General features: G+C 38.1%; 1 protein-coding gene across 2 annotated transcripts; it reads right to left on the reverse strand.

Moving 5' to 3' along the window:
* Positions 1 to 514: 514 nt before the first annotated feature.
* Positions 515 to 6479, reverse strand: LOC137876682 (excitatory amino acid transporter 3-like). Of its 2 annotated transcripts, none has more exons than XM_068716463.1 (12): positions 6389 to 6479; positions 3914 to 4030; positions 3574 to 3666; positions 3082 to 3193; positions 2905 to 2947; positions 2756 to 2818; positions 2459 to 2640; positions 2008 to 2118; positions 1760 to 1882; positions 1467 to 1646; positions 1015 to 1149; positions 515 to 914 (listed from the first exon to the last, which is right to left on the reverse strand). In XM_068716463.1, exons 2-12 carry the CDS (start codon positions 3966 to 3968, stop codon positions 800 to 802), a joined length of 1212 nt encoding a protein of 403 aa, XP_068572564.1. In that variant the 5' UTR covers positions 3969 to 4030; positions 6389 to 6479; the 3' UTR covers positions 515 to 799. The 2 variants fall into 2 exon arrangements, with proteins under 2 accessions (XP_068572564.1, XP_068572563.1); XM_068716462.1 differs by lacking the exon at positions 6389 to 6479 and adding an exon at positions 4842 to 4908.
* Positions 6480 to 23923: the final 17444 nt, after the last annotated feature.

Consider the following 23923-nt stretch of genomic DNA (forward strand, 5'->3'; position numbering starts at 1 on the left):
TTACACATTTACCTGTGCACGCGTATGGCCTGTTAGTTTTTACTCAAAGTTGTGTTCACACAAAGGAAGGATGAATGCCACAAGAACCAATAAACAGTTTTATATTCCTTAGCTGGTCACACGATATGAAGGATGTAAAAAAAAATAAAAGAAGCTATGAACAAGAAACTACTCGCCTAAGTAGACTTTAACTTTGTTTCATATTTCAACATGTTCCTCTTTCTCCCCACAGTTATGAGAAACGTCTGTTTTGAGAAGACGCTAGACAGAGAATCCTTCCAACAGACACATTATGCAAACACACTTCATGCCAGACCCTCTTCCATTCATAGCCACACACACCATTAACTTTTCATACAATTTAGTCTTTAAAGATGAGCTCTTGCCCCCTGTCTACTCTTCCAAGGATCCATCAAGTCTTCCTGCCAGTGTCATCTATGCATTGTCTGTGTTTTGTTTAGCTGAGTGTGTGTGTGTGTGTGTGTGTGTGTGTGTGTGTATGAAGAATGGGGATTAAGCATTTATCAATCAGTGCACGTGTGATTGAGTCCCCCACTGCCTTTCAAGTTGTGATTAAAATAGATGTCTGGAGTGTCCATGTTAAGGCAAAAAAATAGTATAGTCATAGTATATTATGTCGACATAAGCCATATAAAAGCCATAGTAAAGTACGTTTAAGAAAGTCATAAAAAAGTAATAGTATAGCATGTTGAAGGGTTAGGGGTATAGTTGGTTGAAAAAAGGGTTAGGGTTAGGGGCACTTTTTACGACGTGCTATAGTAAAGCACGTCTTAAAAAGTCATAAAAAACCTTGTTCCCCGTTCATTTCTTCCAGTTCTTTTCCTGACAAATGGTGAACCAGCGACACACCAAGGCAGTCTCCCAGGACGTTGACAGCAGCATTGCAGCGATATCTGAAAGACACAAACCGCAGACGAGGGGATAAGTGGGATATGCACTGTGCTTTTTGATGTCAGGTGTAGTAATCCCTGCCAAAACACAGGTTACACTTACAGCAGCCATTCTACAGCCAACAAAAGGCAAACGCCCCTCACAGGAATCTGAGTGACTGTCAAAATGAAGAGAGTGGTGGCTGGTCCTGTAGCTGGGATCCCGTCTTCTCCGAGGCTGGACGCTGCTACTGTCCCACTACAGAGAAAACACCAGAGTTGACTGTTGAAGTTGATATAGTAGAATTTTTTATTTAATTTTATTTACCAGCTCTTACAGATCTGATATTGTATACTATACTACTTCAATGTTCATTTCCCCTTTTTCTTTTATTAACAATATGTAAGGAACTATGTACTTGAATGATTGGGCCACTCTCAAATACAGTAAATATAACACACATCAGTCTAACATTACTACTTTCAGTGTTAAACATGCATGGAATTTAAACCCAGCTCTTCATAACAAAAAACAGAAGAAAGTGAGTGAGAAAATAATATTTGATTGTGACTTACCAAACGATAATTAGGTGGTTCCAGTTCAAATCGATGTGGTTGAGCTGGGCGATGAAAACTGCCGCCACCACTTGATAAAGAACTGTTCCATTCATGTTTACTTTCTTCCCAATCTCCCCAATGATGTGAGCGATTCTCCGGTCAACCATGTAAACTGTCTCAGTCATTGTGACTGCAGAGCTTGGAGACACAGTGCACCCCTTGTTAGTTCTTAAATGTCTATTACCTATCAATCTAAATCCTCTCTGTGATACTATATTGTAAAGACTCACACAAAGATAAAATACTCTTACCTGCGTGAGATGAGCATGGCCCTCATCATGGCAGGAAAACTCCTCTGAATGACAGGTAAGGGGTTGCGCCTCACACACAGGAGATAGATCAGCGGCAGGACTACTGCTCCGTGGATGCAGAGCCTGAAAAAGCAGACATAACTCAGTGAAGACTTACCATACCAGACAAAATAACTGACAACAATAAACACGGTTTGCGTACACAATGCGACTGAAAAAAAGTGCTGAAAGTGCAAAAGAGAACAAACCCAACAACGACCACTCCCATGAACTTTCCGATTTGGACGAGTGCCTCAAAGTCGTACACAACCTCAACAACATCGCCTGCAGTGATGAAAAACAGTCCGATTGGCAAGAAGCTGGAAAGGTAACAACAGAATAAAAAATGTCAGGAATACTTTAGTGACTTGTTAATGGAAAGAAGGGATTGATAAAGAAGTATCTTTATTAATCGCTAAATGAGGACATATTTTAAAAGCAGCTTACCATAACAAATTTTAAACTTCTATTTATTCACCTATAGTAATTTACTAATATTGTTTTTGGTATTGGATCTATTCATCTATTGTTTTCCTGTTGTGAAGCACTTTGTATCATTGTTAAGAAAAGTTGAGGATTATGATATTATTTTCCATATTTAAATGTTATTTCCACTTCACAGAGGTTTTCTTCCAGAACATGAGTGCTGTGTTACCTTACCCTATTATGGCTTTGACCAGATGTTTGACGGCCTTGTTAAAGCACAGAATGACGTCCACAAGTCGTTCCCCATCTTTTCCCATACTACTCAAGACCAATTCAAGAAAAAAAGTCCAGAAAATAAGGCCCAAAACATTGAGCCCGTAAACGTAGTCAAACTCCAAATGCACTTCTGTTGTAATCTAAAACAAAACAAGAAACTCAGTGAGAACAGTCTGACAGTAATTTCATGAATCAATAATTAATGCTGTGAATGAAAACTTAAAAAAAATAATTTTCTTAGTGAAAAGTGTTTACCATTTCCAGGGAAGTAATTTCATTGACTGCTCTAACTTCAACCTCCACAGACTTAGACTTGTACTAAAGAGGAGAAAAGAATCACGCCTTGAATATAACACTGTCTACCTCGTAGACCAAATATCCCAAATCTGAGCTACAAGTCACACATGTTGACAGGTCATCTGGATGAAACCTGGTGGCAGTATGGTCCTATAAAAGAGAAAGAAAAAAACCCACACAAACATCTATGAATCACATCATGAAACTGATGAATAAAAATATTAGTCAGCTTGTAAATGTTGATGAATCTGAAAAGAAGGACAAAGGAAAAACTTTCTTCTCACCATAGTAGATCCGCAAACACATTGGCTGAAGAGAAGACTTCATTCTCATCATCATCTGTTTTACAAGCATTGTGACTGACCCCAGGCTGGACCAACAGTACCAATATTAATCCTACAACACATAATCCAGTTGAACTCAGCTAGCTGAAGCAAAACTGTGTATTCTATAACTCTTCCATAAGGACTAAATACAACACTACAATCGCTAGATTAAAATATCATACTGCGCTGACTAGGGAATGACACTACAACAGCTAAATTAATAATCACTTTAAACTGTTGTTTCAATAGTACTTAAAAGTGAGAAGAAGAAAACAAAACAACTCCGGAAATGTTGAAATAACCTAAATAAAAAACCTCTCTAAAATAGATAAAATAAAAACTGAACATAATAACCTAGATGAAGGTAGGATTGACAGCAGGACTAAATTAGACTGTGTACCTAATAAACTGGCAACTGCGAGTACATTGTATGTTTTGTAGTTCTCTTACCTGTAGCAAACGACAGTAAAGTGGTTACAGCAAAGTACACTGTTGAACGCATGATGATCTTTCTGGAGATGTCAACACTCGGACAACAAGTTTCTATAAAAAAAAAAGAAACATGAGCTGAGGTCTTAAGAGTGAAGTTAGAGCGTCAGTAAAATAATCTCTGAGTGGTAGATTGATGTCATGGAAAGTTCATTGTGAGAAATGATGTCATTATGTAAATAATGACAATTATTGTTATATATATATATATATATATATATCTATATATGATTAGGACTTTTGAATTCCTATATGTGTAATATTAACAGTTGACAGAGTGGGAAATACACCTGTGGCTTACTTATCACCATAGTTGATACAAAGAGAGGAATGATGACCAGCTGCAACATCAACATGAACACCTTTCCAGGGAAGCTGATGTACTCTTTGTCCAGATCTGTCTGTCCCAAAGCAAAGCCTGGGAGACGGTAACATAGAAGTGTATGAACGTCAAATCGCTGAGAACACAAATGTAACAGAAACAAGCCCTATTTGCACAAATAACGCATCATTTTATAGTTAGTTTAAACTAACTATAACAAAACTACACAAAAATGCCAAAGTAAATACGATAAAACCATAATAAAACCAGAATTCATCATTGGGTTATTTTTGTCGTCATGGTCAAATGATAGGCCTGTTTAATCTGGAGTGAGTAGACGCAGTATCTAACTTTAATGCGCACCCTCCAGCTAGATTGATGTGTTATGCACAACATTACCACAAATATGTCGTTCTATGAACTGTTGGAAGACTCTTACCAAACCGTAAAATGTCAGCTGGTGTCAGCCGAGTTTTGTTTGAGATCGCTAGCTTTGGCAGAAAAAGATATTGTCATTTTTTTAAGTTATAACTTTAACGCCTGGGACGTTATGACGTTATAACGCCTGGGGCCTGACTTTAAAAAATGACAATTGATATTGTAACTGACGGTTATAATTACCGGTAGCGTCAGTTAGATTCATAACACCTATAAATCTATCTAATTTAATGAATATACCAGCTTTAACTTATAAGTACGATGTTGATATTAGCTCACCCACAAAGTGTAATGTGGCTTTTAAATTTGAACTAAGACTTAATTTAACGTTAACTAACGTTAGTTCTTACGTCCGCCTCTTAACAATGATGTATCATAAGTACGTTAATCCAATACAGAGACAGGTCTAGTTAGTTAACAATATAATAAAAGTTAGTTAATGCTGTCCAAGCAGCAACATTTTACTTACCCAGGGCAACAGCAATCGGGCATGAAAACGTTGACATAAAGCTCCTAACGTTACATGCTGAGAAGCCCCCCATTTCTATTAGAAAACAAACTCACAGTTCGCTAGTTAGCTTGCAGAAACACTTGCTGACCTGATCAATATTGGCTAATTGGCCTTTAACAGTAAGCACCAGGATGTCGCTTACTGTACAGATTATTTCAGCCAATACTTACAAAGATAACAGTAGATAAAGAAAGTTCAGTATAATGCCAGCTAATGAGATTTTCTCTCCGTCTCCCTCTCTCGGTTCTCCTGTTTTGATTCAAAGTAAGTCCAATCATAGTGACAAAACCTAACGTCTCGTGGCTTACACGTTACGAAAGTAAGTGCGTACGAAAGTTTTGGAGCATGGCAAACACCCTAAAAATGTGCCCAAAGTACAAACATAATTATAATAACCCGTTAATAGTAAAATAATATATTATATATAAATAATATAGTATGTCATAAAAATAGCCATATTTATGGAAGCCTGTTTCCACCATAAAAATAAAAAAGAACCACACTTTTGGTGCACCGATCTGTAACCACCTGTGATCAGATGTTTTCAGTACTCACGAAATTATGAGATACTTTAACACAACAGTCATAAAAGCAGCTCTTCACAGGTTACTCTACATCCATACATATTAGAGTAAAGGCAAGACAAGTTTATTTGTATAGCACATTTCAACAAGGCAATTCAAAGTGCTTCACATAAAACCACTAAAAGCATCAAAACATAAGGAAAGTTGTAGTATGTGTAAAAAGCCATCGTATATGTGAACATGTATTTTAAAAAATCAAAAAAAGGCGTAATATAGCAAGCCAAAGAAATGTAATAAAATAGGCATAGTATAGTATGTCGAAAAAAACCCATTTTAAATCATAGTATAGTATTTTTTAAAAAAAACGTAGAATATTATGTTAAAAGTAAAAAATGCATAGTATAGTATGTAAAAAAAAAAGAAATCATTTTATCATACATAAAAAAACAGTGATAAAGTCATAGTATAATACGTTAAAAAACAAACACGTCACAGAATATTAGAGTAAAAAGTAATAATATCATAAAAGACATAGTATAATAGAGTATTGTTTATACACCCGAGGGTCCCCCATTTGGACGCAGAGTACATAAAAACTTAGAGAGTTTTGTGTTAAAAGTAACTGGCAGAGAACCCACGAAGAACGAATATAATGATGTTATAGTTCTGCAGAAACCTCAGCGTCCTGGGAACAACATGAACTAGGTCACTTCTACATGAGACAAACACATCTCCCATCAGCCAAGCAAACAAATAACAAAATATCATAAATCATACTCGATATGACTGGGACAGACCGGAGAAAACAGCTGCTACACTCCGTTAGCAACGTGCTACCTACGAACATGCAGCATGAAAAAGCATGTCCGCCTGACGAAGATTACGGACATAGTTTCCATTTCTCTCTCCGGTAAACCATCGCAGAGATATTCAGCTTCGAACACAAAAAGTCACACAGCTTTCATCGAATATTGTACTCACTTTTGGTCGAATCTCAGCGAAAAAATGAAATATCTCCGTACTTCCACCGCATGTATGTCCAGCTGCATGTGCTCCGTGTGAACCCGTTCGATTCGTGTCTCTCCGACACTCCTCGGCTTCTTGGGGAGGGTTGGAAGCTCAGCAAATTAGATTTCAGATCTGCCATCAGATGGGACGTTTTTGAGCTTTATTGGCTAATAGTGCTGTCAATCATCTAGCTTTTAATTCCAGGCAATTCTATTGGCTCCTACGGTTCGAAGGATGTCTCAATGGTGAAAATCGGAGAAAGGGGGGCTGAGATACAGCCCTGAACAGAGAGAGTGGGCTGAATCTGAAGCAGTATTTGACCTTAAACTAAACAACTAAAAAGGGCTTAGAAAGAGCTTAAAACACTCAAAAAAGGTCCAATCTTCTGTCTTTTGATTCATTGAACATCAGGAGTGATACATAGAAGTGATATAGAGTGTTTTTGAATTAAAAAAATATTTTTTTATTCAAATATTGGAATATTTAATCAGTTTTTTAATTTTATATGCTCTATATTTTATAAATGTTTCACTGTATCTATGTATAACTGTGTATATAGAGCCTATATCAGTTGTTCTAAGAGCTCATCATATTTAAAATCTTGGATTTCCATACTTTCCAAAAAACAATATCCTGAAATTGCTGTTTTTCCAGGGCGAGCTTTTGAATTTTCCAAGTTGTGCTGTGTTCCATCCTTATCTTATGTGAACCTGTAACATGTATTCTGATAGTTCCATGATTTTTCTCATCTCAAAAATATATTAAAAAAAATTATTATTATTATTATTATTATTATTTATATAATAATATATAATAATAATATTATATATATATATATATATATATATATATATATATATTATATATATATATATATATTTATATACACGCCGATATTACCGGTAGTATCGTTGAGGTTCGATTGAGATAACGCTTTTCTCTTTTCTGCATTTTAGATTCATACTCTTGAAAAAGTTAAACCAGTTAAACTAAGTTAAAGCTGACGCTTTTATTTTTGAAAACTTACGGGCTGCTCTATCCCTTATCGGTGTCTGACTTCCTGCCTGGGTCGATCGGCTCTGTGTTGATTGATGTGATAAACCCGACCTGTGGGCTCTCGCACGCCCTCTTCTTTGAGGCAGAGTAGTGTTTGCCTCCCCTCTGTGCTTTTTCACTGCGGTTTCTGTCAGATCAGCAACACTAAATATGTTCTACACATACGTGAAATACAGTACCTATTCTATGTAAAGAAAGGACATATAATAAAAGTGTCTACAAATATTACAGTGGTGACAAACAATGAGACAGCAAAAGGCTCAATCCAGTTTGTGAGGGATTGCGCAATCTGAGGTGAGGCACAGCTCGTCACTGCCTCACCTCACGTGTCTCCTCTCTGTTTGAACAGGACATGCGCTAATTCAGCGATTTTGATTATACAAATGCTTGAAATGATTGGAATCATACAGAAATAACATTTATAGCACAGATCAGTAGAGAAATATTAATATTTATTTTATGTAATCAGTAATCTACAATTTACACTGTCATTGACATACTGCAGTTTTCCTATTTATTTTCACTACTACAGTCCAATCAACATTAGCCACTCTGAATATTGCTTCAACCCACAATGTCATAAACTCTTAAAATCAGAAGCTGAACCACTAACGTTGAATAAGAAGCTCTATCCAGAACATTTGTTGGCTAACAGAACTTCACACTTGGATGATTTTTATGCTGCACCACTGTTGCCATATCTGCAAGTTATAAAAACAAGTTGTCCCTTTAGCCAACAGCTACTAATCAGAAAACCTGCTCTGAATATACAACCACGCAAGATGAAGTAGTTGTTTAAAATTTTTGTTTTGCCTTTGGTCTTGAATTCATTTTCACTGCCTTGTAAACACCTGTTTGCTGAGAAACTCCAAAACGAGTACATTACATATTTGCATATATTGCTCATGTGTGATCGCAGTACTTTCAGATACATTAATAAAATAAAACTCTGCAAAGCGGTTGTAACGACCAATGAGCTTTTGTGAAGCGATTGCATTTAATAAAACGGTAACATTTTATAATAACTACACACTATGAAGCATTAGTTAAGTATGAGTAAACACTCAATTCATCATTTATAAAGCATTGTTCCTACATTCACACTCATTAGTATACAATTCATAACCATGAATTGCAGTATTAATACGCATTTATAAAGCATATATTAACATAGTCCCTAACCATTCGTGCATATCTAAATCATTATATATATAAATGCATGAATAATGCACATCAAAATAAGTTTTTAATCATTTACTAACACTTTATATAGGACGTTATTAATCATCTATAACTCCTTAATAATTGTTTGTAATTAACTTAATTTACAAATAGGGAATCCATCATTCCATCATTTACAAAGTATGAAAACAAATTCACCAAACACATAATAGACAAGCTTATTAATCAAGAATAAAACATTTATAACTGTTGTTATAAATTGTATACTAATGAGTGTTAATGTAGGAACAATGCTTTATAAATGCTGAATTAAGTATTTACTCATACTTAACTAATGCTTCATGGTGTGTAGTTATTATAAAGTGTTACCAATGAAATTTATTAAAACCTTGTGTTTTTAGCCATGCTATGGCTCTGGGCATGGCAAGTGTTCATGTAAATATGTTGGTTGGTTGGTCCAGGCTGAACTCTCTCAAGAACAAGTAAACACTCATCTAGTCTCATTTTTTAGCATGTACTGGAGGCATGGTGCAATATACGTATGCTTCCTCGACATTGAACACTGTTGACTTTAGTGATCCCCTGACTTTTCCTCTTGCTCCACCATGCGGTTTACGTTTGTGGTTTTGAGTTAAATGACAACAGTTGGCTGGATCGCCATAAATGTGTCACATTCATGCCCTGCCGGGATTAATTGAAATCACTTTGGTAATCTCTGACCAGGCGTGGGCAGTAGAGGGTAGAGTGGGGGAAATGGACTGGAATGGACAGGGTTCGACATTACCGATTGCCCGGGGCAAGTGAACTCTGTGTTGGGGCAAATAGAATGCCTCATACAGTTGTCCTATCGGGCAAATGGAAAATAAATGTGTTTTATTTAGGGGCTGATATTCATTAAAAATACAGCAATTGGTATTAATGTCTTTTAGTCGCCAATCCCTAAAAAGTAAAAAGACTATTTAGCGAAGGTAAATATTCACTTCATCATGTGTTCAAATGTAATTTAGTTTTTGGCGAGAAAATACATTTGTTTGAAGGCCGATTGAAAATAGGAAAACAAATCGAAACAAAATAAATAAATATAAGAAAGGGAAAATAAATAAGAAATGGAAAGATGAATAAATACATAAACTCGGGCCTGACCCAGCTGTACCCATGCAGGTCCCATCCCTACTCCTCCTCTTCCTCAGGGCTCATACAGAGAGGACCTCTCTCTCTCTCTCTCTCTCTCTCTCTCTCTCTCTCTCTCTCTCTCTCTCTCTCTATCCATACACACACAAAGCCCATAGACACACATACTTTCTTGTTGTACTATAAGAAAGTCTAAATGTATCTATAAAATTTTAGCCAGGTACCTTCCTGTTAATAACTTGAGCTTATCTGTACATGTACACATCTGACATAGTGTTTATATGTCTTTGTTGTTGTTGTTGTTGTTGTTGATTGTCTCTCTTGCCTTGTCATGTCTCATATGTTTCGTCCTGTTAATCACACGTCTCTCACTATTGATAAACCCCATAAGAAATATTTCTTCCATATATTCCCCTGTTCACACTGTCCTCTGTCAAATAAAGGTGAAAATGTATGGATGTATGTATTAATGGACACACTGCTAAAGTTACCCATCACATGCATACACACAAGTTAAAACTGTTATGACGTTGTAAATGCCACCCAGAATGTGTCTCTGATGACGTCACTGCACTTACTTCTGTTTGACTGACGTGACGGCTCTTTGTTCTTACAACCACATTGACACACACACCGAGAGATTCACAATATTATACCGTAAATAACCATAACCAAAACACTTTCCAACACACCCAAAATAAAATCTTACCAGGAAGATACGATTTTGAAGTGTGAAGGCATTTTCATGTGTTGTTGGTTGTAAAAGTCATATTTTAGCCCTTTTGAGTACACCAGGACCAGTGGTCAGACCTAAAAAGCCTACAGTCTGGTAGGGTGAGGTTTACATAAAAGCTCTTCCTCCCCATTGAAACACGCACAATGGACGAGGCTTTTGCTTTGCGGGTAGATTATGCAACTTAATGGATTCATCTCTGGTCCTCTCTGCTCAGATAGATAGGCTGGAGAGAACACAGCGAAATGTCTGGGAATGTGGAGAATTACGGAGGATGAAGGGATATAAGAATGGGAGTGGAGGAGAAGGGGAGATGAGATACCTCAGAGGTAAAGATACCGCCAAGGGCTTTAAAGCTGTAAATCCTCCTTTCTTGAAGAGAAGGGTCCCCCCCCCATCTTGCTCTCCTCCCTCTCCCCTCTCGATTACAGACACTAACAAAAATTCACAAACACACTCTAAAAGACGTTCTGCTGCACTATCCATAACATCCAGCCATCTATGAGGAATAGCCTGAAGTATAAGAAGATAAGTAAATATGCTTCCATGCTGGCAAGGGAACGGTGTACAGGGAACTCAGCTTTTATACCGGGACAGTATCATTTGAATTACCTGTGTGCATTGATGCCTTTCAGCTTCATTCATTTCAACTTTGAGCGCCAACAAAAGAACATTTATTTCCTCCAACTTGCAAACTCTACACAATCTAATTTCTCTTCTTACACTGTAACTGAGATATTCTGTTTAATCTCACTTGAAAATTAAAATGTTCACAGTTTGAGTGCTGAATCAACCCCATGCAGTGTCAAGATGTGTGAGGCATTTGAACTGTCTAATATAACACATTATACTTATTTGCTAATGTTTAGGAGGAGTTTGTAGACTTTTCAGTTGCCCGTGTCTCTACACACACAAAAAAGTTGTTTTCATTCTTATATATTTTCGTCTTTGGTCTGAACCCAAAGAAATACCACCTAGGGAGTTTTGACATTGTCCCATATGTAAAATTCATGTGACTGAGTGTAGTTCAAGTCAGAAGAATCTTGCACAGAATTGGGGGTGTTTCACATAAAGAAGCAAGTAAGGATGATGTGGGTGCTAAATCAGGAAGCAACATGATAAGGCAATGCAAAAACAAAAACATTCTTTCCTGTACTTTTTGAAAATTTGGTCCCATATTTGTCATCAAGTTCAGTGATTTCCTCTCTCTTACTTTGTCTGTACTTAAATGTGATACTGTGCAGCTGGCAGCCAATAGCTTATTGATGATGACAGCTGACAACTCTGTGACTAATAGTCGTCTCGATAGTCGAGACGAACATAAAAATCTTAGCAGAGGTGATAACTTTTATAGTAATAAAATAGTTAATTAAGACGAGACAGGGAATCAAATTGAATGGCAGTGGTCGACTAATTGATGTGCACGTAAATAAAGGGACGTAGTGACTGTGCAGTTTGGTTTATGTATCTGTACTATCAAATTTACTATGAGCACTTCTAATTTGTAAAAAATATGTTGGTGGCAGTGTGTGGGGGCTATGATATTTACTATAGTTGTAGCGCAGGAAAACCTTTTAAGGTGAAAATGGCCAGAAAGTCACAGCAAAAGTGAGACTGAATGAAGTTTGATTTATACTTGACACATACGCGAGGGGTGCGAGTGTCCACGCGGCTACAGTGACATCACACTGTCGGACGCGGGCTTCCGTGTGGCAGGTTTTCGCCTGTGCATGCACGTTCAACATTTTCTAACTACGTGGACGCGTAGGCGACCGTCCTTGCAGAAAGTGTAACGGAGGCTGAAGAATGGTATTAATTCTGACCCGTAATCTCCCTGCCTCTGTAATTGAGGTCGCACACCGGGGGAGGCTGAGTTTGGAGAGAGACTGGCTTTCTGCTCTTTAAGCTTTAAGGAGCACGCAAACAGACACAGAAATGAACTGAGGGGATGCAATCCTCCCCGGACCTTCTGACGGTAGAGTTCGTGTTTAGAGACAAAGTACAGATAGATAGACAGGGACACACAGAGGACGACCTCAGTAAAGTTCTACAGACGTAATGTCTAGTTAAGTTAAACACAAGACTAAAGGGAGGTTTAGTCAGAGTGAAGTCTTACTTGAGAAAAGTGAGATGAATGTGCGAGCTGCCAGTGACTCAACAGGTTTCTATATTAATGAATTAAAAGTAGGGTACGTCTAGTGGGAATCAGTGCTAACATTAGCAAACGAACTTGACTAGCTTCCACTTACTTTCTGAGTGTAGGACAAACTTAATAGCATCAAATGTTGTAACTGATGTCTTATGCTTAACCAATGCTATGTGTTCTAGATTCTTCGGGTCAGTGACATGCTTGTAGTTCTCCACAGAAGTTGATGGCTCAGATGTCAGTCAACCGCTTCCATGAAAAATGTCAACACAGAGGGCTGACACTCAGATGCTGTTTCCTCAAATATCAGAAAAAAAGGTCCTTAGACAAAAATTAAGTATAATCTAAATTTCAGTTTGACTTTATCATAGACCAAAACTTATAAACATAAAAGTAAAAATCTAAGACGGTACCAAAAACATTTCAGTCCTGGACTTCTTGCTGGTCTTGTGAAAAGATCTGAGATCCAGAGGCTGCAAACTTAAAAACACTCTTCTCTTGAGAAGAGTGTCCCCCCCCCCCCATCTCATCTCAGGATACTTAAACTGTCTACCTCTCTTCCAACAATACCAAACTCAGCTTAGCAGGCTCATTCGGGGTCCCAATCCATCGAGTCGCCTCACTTCCTCTGCTCTTAGTTTCTCAGCCATGGAAACTTCACTCGTCTATTTGCTCTGTTCTTCTGCGTCTGTCTAAGATCAATATTGTAATAACTGGAGAGGAGAAAGCCTCATCTTAATCAATAAGGGCAACGTATAGCTAGGCAGAGGTAAGACGGAGAGAAATCATTCTGCCCAACAGCGGAGCTGAATGTTTCTGACGCCTCATTCATTACACTATTGAATAATCCATCGGCTCTGTCACAGCCACCAAAGAACAGAATAAGCTCCAGTGCGAGCTCATCTGCTGGTGCTCGCAGCGGGAGGAAGACCTGGAGAGCTTCATATTTTCCTTTGATTACACAGAAGATTCACATGAGTTTAAGAACATATTAATATATCCACAGGAGTCACGTCAAGTCTCAAGACTGTCAGAGCAAAGTCGTCTGAACTATTCTCACGTTGCATTGCTCAGCTAACGTTAATTGACCTTGCACAACAGTTAATAATGTTTATATACTTAATTGAGACAGATTACATTACTGTATGATATTTTATATTGTTTGGGTTTTTACTAATACCAAACAATAATACAAACAAATGGCAAAACATGTCTAGAAAACTAGAATTTAAGTGTGTGTGTGTGTGTGTGTGTGTGTGTGTGTGTGTGTATTTATATATAATGATATATATGGTTCGTGGTGGATTGTGACAGATGACCAAGTCAGTTCAGAACAGGTGGCACTGATATCAACAATATATATCAATGATATCCTTTAATAGCTTATTAGTATATTTTAGCTTGACTTCCCTCATTACAGCACTCACACTGACACATCTTTCAGGTATCTGTCAGTAGTTTCTAACGAGGACCCCCTTGAAAACAAGATGGTGCATCTTATGGGGTTTATCCTCAAATCAAAATTTAAACAATAAGCAACAAGCTTCTACAAAATCTCCCACAACATCTCTGCAGACACTTGCCGTAGTTCATAATTTCAGTCACCTCTCACAGCTTGAGATGGCGACGACATGCAGGGGTGTTCAACTTTTGGGGGTTTATAAAAAAGCTATTTAATTCTTTACGAGTTCATCCATTGACAAGGATCTCATTTTACTACACCCTGAGGTATGAAAGAAAATCCATGCTCTTTAGTGGCTTATCACTTTCCTCCAAAAACTGAAATCTGGTTGAAGTTTCTGGGAACACGTACTGATGATGAAATGTTATCAAAGGGACAATTTGTGCTTGATCTTAAGTTTGGCCTTGCTTGCGTCCAAATTTCTGCAGCTGCTATACACGCAGCTGACTCCCACCTGCGCTGAAATCATCACACCCTGAACGCAGGCGCCGAGGTGGGAGGAGAAAGACTCAGACATGAAATGCAAAGTCAGCTCAGATCCACATGTGTCTGACAGACAGAATGAAACTCTTCTTTAGAATTGCTCTTGCGAGGTCTGGAGGGCCTGTCAGTTGACTTTGGTGCGCTTTAGACTCGGGGCTAATAAGGATGTGCTGTTGGGAATTTGTGTGCATGACAGCAAAGCGTAAAAAGAGGCTTTGATTAGCTACGGGGCCTGTGCAAAGGAATGCATGGCACAGAGACCGGTTGTAAACTTCAACCGAAAAAGGTTCAAATACTGCAGAGGTTTGCAACGGTTTAAGGAAATTAAAGCATACAAGCAGCATCTTCTCTGACTAGATGTGGTGCACTAAGAGATGAAATGGGCAAACAATCAAGGTCAAAGACGTTTTGACACTGACAATAACAACAGAAATGTTTTGGTTGACCATCAATCATTGTGAAATAATACAGACATTACTCATGCATGGCTAACATGTCTGTGCCAGCGGAAGCGAACGCATCAGCAGTGCAATCATATCAAACAATGCATGAGGCCTTTGTGGCATTTCGGCCAATCACAACATGTGAAATTGAAGCTCATCATGCAGAACAAAGGATTAAAGACGGTAACATGAAGTCAGAGGAAGGTAAGCAAAGGCTTTATTACACATTTTGTTTAATTTTGCCAAAAATGAGTATTGATTATATTACCTCTCATCTTATAAGGCCAGAGCCTGGAGGATGTTCAAAGCAGGGCGTTAAAAATATATAATAAAAATGGGACATTGAGATTGGGCCATAGGGTCAGCTTGTACCTCAGCTATAACCAAGCTTTGACTGCACAGAGAACGTCCTCTTTTAGAAACGACCTTAACTTCATGGATTCTGACAAAGAATGATTAGAAAACATCAGGAGTCTCCATAGGGGCCCCGGTCTAGTCGGAGGGATGTTGTTTTCAGTCTATTTCGCACTGTGAGGGACTCATTAAGTGGTTCAGATTCATTTTGTGTGAGGTTTATGAAAAATTATACTGTGACCACTTTGGGAAATAAAAAGAAAATGTCAAAACAGCAGCAATAACAGCATCTACTATCAGACTTGCTCACCATCCATTTAAGACAGAACATTGATAAATTAACAATATTCATCTCATGAAAATTACTGTTATGTTCGCACCTCTTAGCTTATTATTGATCAGTTGATCAATAGACGTTGCAGATTTATTTACAAACACTCTTTAATCTAATTGATGCTAATAGAACAACACTCATATTTCGTGGTATAAACACACAGGACAAACCAATGCAAAGTTTCTGTTATTTATTTGTGTCTTCCTACGCATAATATGTTCAGCCTGTCTCATTTAAATTGTTATATTTTTCTTCAATTTCCTTCTTTTTGTCATCATTGCAAGTTCCCCATAGTGCATAATAGCTGAAGTAGTAAGTAGTGATAGTTTAGCATCATCCATTCAGGGGCTAGTTTTGTCATTGTTTGTTGCAAAAGCTGTTTTCCATTTGAGATTGACTTAAATGATTATCAAAGTGGGTCTGAAGTGAGTCGATACAGTACAGGTTTAGTTTAGACACCTGCTTGCAAAAATGTAGTTTGAGCAGAACGATATATACATTGATAAATTAACAATAGATTCCTACACGAACAATGACTTAATGTATAAATAAATGGGTCTATAATGTAAGAGAAACACGGTTATACCTCAGACAGCGGTCACCATGACCCTCCGTTGACATCCAGCTGAACCTCTTCTTCAGCGGGGTCAACATGATTGACCTCAAGGGAGATTGGCCTTCCAATCACAGCAGAGGATGGTCTTCATCGTGTCACACTCACTGGCCGGGAGCTCAGGGAATGTGCAGCCCAACGGGGGTAAGTGTTGACCCAGCCACTCCAGCTGTTTTTAGACCATACTTTATAGTGACATATTTTGAAGATCCTGAAAAGCCTTTTTTCTTCAAACAGCTTTTTACTATGAGCGATGAACATGGAAACATCGTCTGCCAAGTTTTACAAACTTTAAGTTTGATCGTTGCTAATTTATTCATTAATGCCATGGAGACATATTAAAGTATTAACCTCTTGCCCAATTTGCCTGCAACGTCATAACATTCAGCTTCTAATGCAGAACCCAATGCCAAATCCTATACGTGAACTTCACATTTTGTTTTATGGATTTGGAATTTCCAGACACAAAAAACATTTATTAATGAATGGCTATAATTGTTAGAATGTTATGTTGATATTTATATAGCCTCCTAAAAGTCTACAAGGAGGTTTTACATACAATGTTTCTCCCACAATGACTTGCATTGAATCCTACAGCAAAATAAGATGTAGCTCCAAGATGAGGATGCAGCTTTTATGCCTTATTAGTGTAGTGTGGGGGGAGGAAAGAGTGAAGAAAGGTGGGAGGGAATTGAGTAGGATGTGCTACAAAGGTCATCTTTTGGATTTAAATCAATAGTTTGCACCTGGTTGATTTCTTCTTCCTCTGCTGCTTCTTCTTCTTCTTCTTCTTCCACACATCTGTGTCAATTAATCTTACTTACCGGTAAGTAAAAGTATTTTTTTTTTTCTTCTCATGCTTCCATGGTAGCGTGACTTAAAAGCTGCTGACGGAGCCAGTGACAAAATGACAGCGTGTGGAAGGAGTGGAAAGGCAGTGAGAGATTCTTGTGGACAGCTTCATATTACTTGTTATTCTTTTTAATGCATAATTATTCTGAAGCTGTTTACTCCCTGAAGTTTAATTGGCACAGCTCATGTAGATGTGCAATGATTTACAATAAGCATCAAGAATGCAAATAAAGTAAAATGGGGGCATGTTTGCGAAAGCCAATGTGTTCCCCTGACTCCCTGTCACAGTACAACGCTGAAATTTCATTACTACTAAAAGCCTAGCATGCAATTTTATAACACTGCTTTTTTCACATAACTGTAATGCATAACTGTCTCTTTTGACATGGAAAATACAATATTTTCAAGCAGCAGTCAATCAAAACTTCTTTCAGGTATCAAGAGACGCCCTGCTGCCGCGGGCCTGTTACCTTTAAAAACAGCTGATAAACCTCAATGTCCTACAGAAACCAAATAAGTCTGAGGAAAGAGAAAATTACAGAGAGCGACTATGATTTGGCCCAACAAAATGGGAAGATGTGAAAGAAGATGTACAAATAATACAAGAGCAGTCAGGCCAGCAAGTGCAGACAGATGGCAATATCTCACAGCAAAGCAAAATGAGAGGAGGAAATATGAGTGCAAGTACACCAAAAATAGATGATGCAATATCGCTTTGACACTACAGAGAAAGATGGAAGCCGAAGAAGGAGACGGATGGACGGAGGGTGAAATAAACTAGAAATCCTTGGAAAAAATGCTGGATGACGAGCAGCCATTCTCATTTACAGAAGATAGAGACATGGAGCAATAGAAGAAGAGAGGTTGAAGCAGAGAAGTGGGCGGGTGGCCGTCAGTGCACAAGCCTGAAGGGATGAAACATTACGTCCGGATAATGAAGATGGTTCTGCTCGGTCACACTCCACATTAGCCCGGAGTCAGGCCGACCCCAAAGTGTCAACAAGTTAATAGACTGGGTATCAGTGACTCTTTCACACTGCTGCTCTCCACCAAAAACAGCAATTATTTACAGGAATTTTCTAGATAAATACACACAGATACCTCCACATGGAAATTAATAACAGGTCCACAGCCTGAGGTACAGCCGAGAGTGAGAGCATTTAATGAGTGTGTAGAGTTGTTGATTGTGTGGCCGCTGGCATGACGACCGTGTTAGTGTTTAATGGTATTTCTGTGTAGGTGAAAGACAAAGGTAGAGATGTGTCAGCTGTGGATCTTGGTGTTTCTTTGCCAGAGGTCCTTTTTTTTTTCTATGGACAGGATGTTGTAGTAGGGTATGATGTAGGGAGTGATTATTCAAAAATGAATATCAGCGGGGTATCATGTAGTGGGAGACGGAAGCAATGAAACTGTCTGACATTTAGATTAGATGTCAAAAGAAGCACGTAATATTGTGGGTAACTTGTCTTTATATACAGTCTATTGGCTGTACTTTGGCCATCAGTGCTTTGAGTTTAACGCTAACATGCATGTTTAGCAAGTAATGTTCACCATCTTCAGTTTCTAATTAGCCCCAAACATAGAGTAAAGCTGAGGCTGATGGGAATGTAATTAATTTGTGAGGTATTTGGTCATAAACCAACATATTGGACAAAGTGAAACGCTGACCTGATGATTGCACTAGATGAAAAGTCAATAATCAAAAAGTTTTTAAAATGTGAAAACATGAATATCTGTAGCAATTTCTTTGCCAATTCATTCAATAATTGTCAAGACATCTGCCATCCTCATGTCCATGCATCATCTCATCCCCAAAGACGTTAGGATTTCTCTTCTGGCAAGCTGGAATATCTGTACAATATGTCACAGTGAACCATCTACTGGTTGCTGAGATACTTCATTCTGGCTATGGCCAAAAACATCAAGTATGCATTCTGAATCTCAGTATTTAGGGGTTCACAAAGTGCTCAGTTTGAAGTCTTTCAGCTTTTTGACGCTGATAAATTTCCCAAGATTCTTTGCTCATACACAATGAAAGTGATCTCGTGTGATGCATTTCGATAACATTATAAAGAGCAGCTCTGTTCTTTCAGGCACATTCAACCCAAAGCCCTGAATTTGAATTTAAATCCCTGATCAAATACCATTCTTTTGGCTTGAATACTTTAGATGCCGCACAACAAACACATGAACAATTTGTGATCTTGTGTAGAGTTGAGAACTATGTAACAGCCACATGGCACTTAAATCCCGAATTGATCCTTATGTTGGCTCAGAAAGTGTTTCTATAATATTTAAGTGACGTTTGTTGTGAAATAAGGTCTGTCAGCTTAAGGTATCAAAATCAAATCCTTCTCAAACTACAATTGCAAGATGTACAAGAGACTCTAAATCTCTCAGTTTATTTTGATTCTACTGCAGTAAACATTTGAAGGAGGCATGAACAAACCAGGCATCTCCAAGTTTTATTTGAGCAAATTTGAATAGAGGGGGAGCTCTTTAAGTCAATTTGCAACCCTCCATCTTAAGCAATTAGGTGAAGATGGGATTGATGGCAGCAGGGATCAGATGCAGAGATGTGACAGGCAGCCAGACGCTCTCCAGCGTGTTACACCCAGTGCTATTAATGCTGGGGCTTGTAGATAACTTTACAGATCAGCTATGATTATGTTGCTTTTTAATTCAATCAGTCGGCTCCGGCTGGCTGATCTTTTATTAGTGCAGTCTTTTACTAATTCACTCCACAAAGGCATATGTGAGTGATGCAAGCAAAGGGAGAGGAAAAGAGGGAGAAACAGTGGGAGAGAAGACCGAGAAGACCTTTGGCAAACTCTGCAGTAATTGCCTCGAGTCTTTAAAAAAGGGTTTTGAGGATGAAAAATTGATCCATAGATCTATTTAATCAAAAGCTGACTCAAGAGTTGTCCTTTAGAGTACCTTTGGCTGCAGACAAGACTGAAATAAAAATTGGAGATAGGTCTTAGATTTTACTTTTTTTGACATTTATACTGGTGTCACATTAATTGACCACAGAGGCCTGGACAGCTATCTAAAGATTCAGCATCACTGTGTCATGAACAGACCAAACACACCCTCTGAAAGCCATCAGAGGCTATTTGAATATTATTTTTCTTTGGGTATGAGAGAATGTAGTAAGAATCTGCCTCAATTATTCACAATATTGCACTTAAAGGTGCTTAATATGAAATTCCCAACATATCTAGTGCCTCCACACGGCTCTCAACACGGTGACAGCTGAGCAGATGGTTTGCAGCTAACTAGCTAGCCAATGGGGCATGCTCACATGCACTAACATGCACTAACATGCACTAAAAGCACGCTCAGCCTGCCCGGCTGTGTCGACAAAGAACAAAAAAGCTCTGATGTCAACACACACTGTGGGAGAGTAATTCATTATCTACTCAGGTAGACATTACTCCACTATGTCTTTACAAAGAAAATAGTTGTTTGATGCTATTAATGTTCAGAATGCCATATAGAGAATCTTTAAAAGCATCCTAAAGTTTAACATAATTAAATCATAATTATATCACATGACAAAGTGGCATGAGGCTGTTATAGTGAGTATGGTTCAAGGTTTATAAGAAGATCAGTGTAGAGGGTTGTATATTTATTTTGCTTCTGACACATCAGAAAGATGCTGTAATCACATCACAGTTGCATCATGCATTAGTTGCAATTGTGTGGCCCTGTTGTGAGTGTGTGTGTGTGTGTGTGTGTGTGTGTGTGTGTGTGTGTGTGTGTGTGTGTGTGTGTGTTTGTTTGTGTGTGTGTGGGTGTCCATTTGTAATGTAAAGCACTGGTGTGCATATTCATTTGTGTTTTCAAATAAAATGTCTGTCTGTCTGTCTGTCTGTCTCTCTCTCTCTCTCTCTCTCTCTCTCTCTCTCTCTCTCTCTCTCTCTCTCTCTCTCTCTCTATGTCTCTCTGTGAGTGTGTGCACATGTAAAGCCCTAGATCATATTCAAGAATACATCATATCAACTAAAGCATGATGGCTTATGATGTTCTGATGTAACAGTCAAGACATAAAATGCACTCTCACTTAAATAGAATATGAGACCGAATGACTTAGCCTTGGATTTGGACATTTTCTCACATGTGGAAGTTTTATATCAATTAATTGTATGACTTCCATTAAAAATTGGGAAGAAGCTCTTTGTTTTTGCTCAAGTGAGTCAATTGTTAATCAGTTCTGGACATTGTGATGCTATAACTGGAGGAAATTCAGATATGCTGCTCCATACATGGAATAATTTACGACAGATGCTGAAGCTCAAAACTCTGGTGCCTCCGAATAGTTTCAGAGACCTCATTAAGCCGTGCTCAACACTAACAAAACCTCGCAGTCAAGCAAATTCATTTTCTTCGCCATTGTCTCTATTCTTTTTAGATTGATTTATTTAACAGTTACTTTTCCAGGATAGTCCCATTGAGATGTTAAATCTCTTTTCCGAGGAAATCCTGGCCAAGACAACAGCATAAAGGTTTCACACATAAAAGCACAAATTACACACTTAAAACAAAACAACAAAAAGTTAAAAACAACATAAGACATTTCACATAAACAAGTTAAAACAAACAGCAAATTGCATCAACCAATGAATTAGAAGTGACGTTCAGTTACGGGACATTCACTGTTCAAATACTCCTTAATTCTGATTAAAATGTTTGCGCACACGCAAGTATACACATCATACATTACTGCAGTATTGTTATTCACAGCGTTGTCTGGTTTGGGTTCTGACTGTAACATTAATATTAAAATATTACTTATATTGTATTTATTTTTTATTATTTAATACTCACTCACTCATTTGAATGACAGTTGCTGTAAAAATAATGTAACAATTGTGTTTGGCACTTCTCTCTCTGCACACCACCAGAGCCTGTAATTAATGTTAAAATAATTGAATCAGAGTTTAAAACAAAAGCTCAGTCACATGCTATCAATTGTGCTTGATTAACAAAAACATATCACAACCATAGAATATATGTAAAACCCATAATTATAAGAAAAGTAGCTGGAATTAGATATGCCTAATATATATATATATATATATATATATATATATATATAAAAGTCACTCAAAATTAAAATTTTTACTTGATATGCAGGAGATCAAACTCTTTTTTTTCAAATCAACTGTCAAGTCATTTGAAAGATTCTTTTGTCCTTTTGTTCCTCCTCACATCAGTTGTTAATTAATATGCTCAGTTTTTAATTAATTTAGTACACTGTATGTATTTAAGAGTGAGAAATGAAGAGTGAGACAGAAAAAGAAAGAGGAAGGAAGGAAGGAAGGAATACTTTTTTTTTTGCTTTCCAAATTGCCGGAGCTTCCTCAGCTTTTAAAAGCTCAAAGTGTTTCGCCATGTACGAGCATGAATAACACAAAAAGCAGTCTGAATTGGAGGGATAAAATAGTGGCATAAAGGGAAGTCAGTGATGTTTCGGCTTTCTTCGAGCCTCTAAGAGGTCTATCTGACATGCTGCTGCTTCTGGGCCTTGATCTCAAAAAAGAGCCGTTCCCTGTCGGCGGTTACAAGGGTGCACAGATCTTCACCCACAGCGATGCACTGTGTGATGTCCGCATGTCAGCAAGTTCATCAAAAGTGTCCCAAGCTGCAGTGAACATAACCCAGTTTGTACACTTGAAACACTCCCTGAGAGGAGCAGCATGACGTGATCAGACAGTCCCAGCCAGACGGGCTGGTCTGGGCAGACAGTAAGCATCAGTCTTTGACATGAAACTCAGGTGTTGTGTTTTGTCCACAGGGGGCATGTCTTGTGTTGCTTGTCGTTAGGCAGCTCAAAAGCCAGATTGGTGTGGTTAATGTTACCAAACATGATAACAGCTCTTAGCGTGGGAACCTTCCATTGAGGAGAGGAGCTGAGCCAGCTCACAAAAGAAGGCAGTGGCTTCCAGCAGGATGTAAACATCGGTCACAACAATGGAAATAAACTGTTCACGGAGGGAGAATGGACTGTGTGAGTTTCCAGTGAGGTGAACACAACTGTTAATGGTTGCTACAATATGGGGAGATGTGGCACCAGCAGTGCATAACCGTGACGTAAATAACCTCACCTTTAAATTTAAAGGGTATTTCTGTCATCATGAAAAATAGTGTGGGGCCGGAAAGGTTCATTTCAAGCTCCGGTACAGATTAGTGTTTTTGGTTTAAATAGTTTGCAAGAGTTCATTTTATACCTGAATAGTTGGACTACATTGCTGTTTTGGTTCACTCTCACAGAAAACTAAAAGCCAACTGTTCAGTAACTGCTGTCAGCACCAAACAGCAGACAGACAGTTAGTGACAAGCTGGTAAACTTAGTGGAGCACTTAGCAGCTAAAGAGCCAGATATTTCCCTCAGGAGTTGGTAGAAACCAAAAACACAGCTAAAAGAAAATGATTATCGCACTATTGGAAATTTATAAGAATGTTGCTCCATAATCACTGAAAGTGTGCAGTTTGCTACTTAAAAGTGATGATATGTCAGTGTTGTGTTCACAACTTGTTTCTGCTCTATCCACCTGGCCAAACGTTGAAGGTTATTATTATTTTATGCTGTATATATATTTCTTTTGTTTCAGTTTACACACAAACTGGCTGTGTGTGGACTTTTTTGCATAGAATGTAAATATTCTACATATCTTGCATCAACTTTGGGATCTCCACTAGGATGTAAAATAGAG

The sequence above is a fragment of the Cebidichthys violaceus genome, unplaced genomic scaffold (assembly GCF_023349555.1).
Source record: "Cebidichthys violaceus isolate CVI_PGR_0920_01 unplaced genomic scaffold, fCebVio1.0.p SCAF_20, whole genome shotgun sequence".
Classification (NCBI taxonomy): Eukaryota; Metazoa; Chordata; class Actinopteri; order Perciformes; family Stichaeidae; genus Cebidichthys; species Cebidichthys violaceus.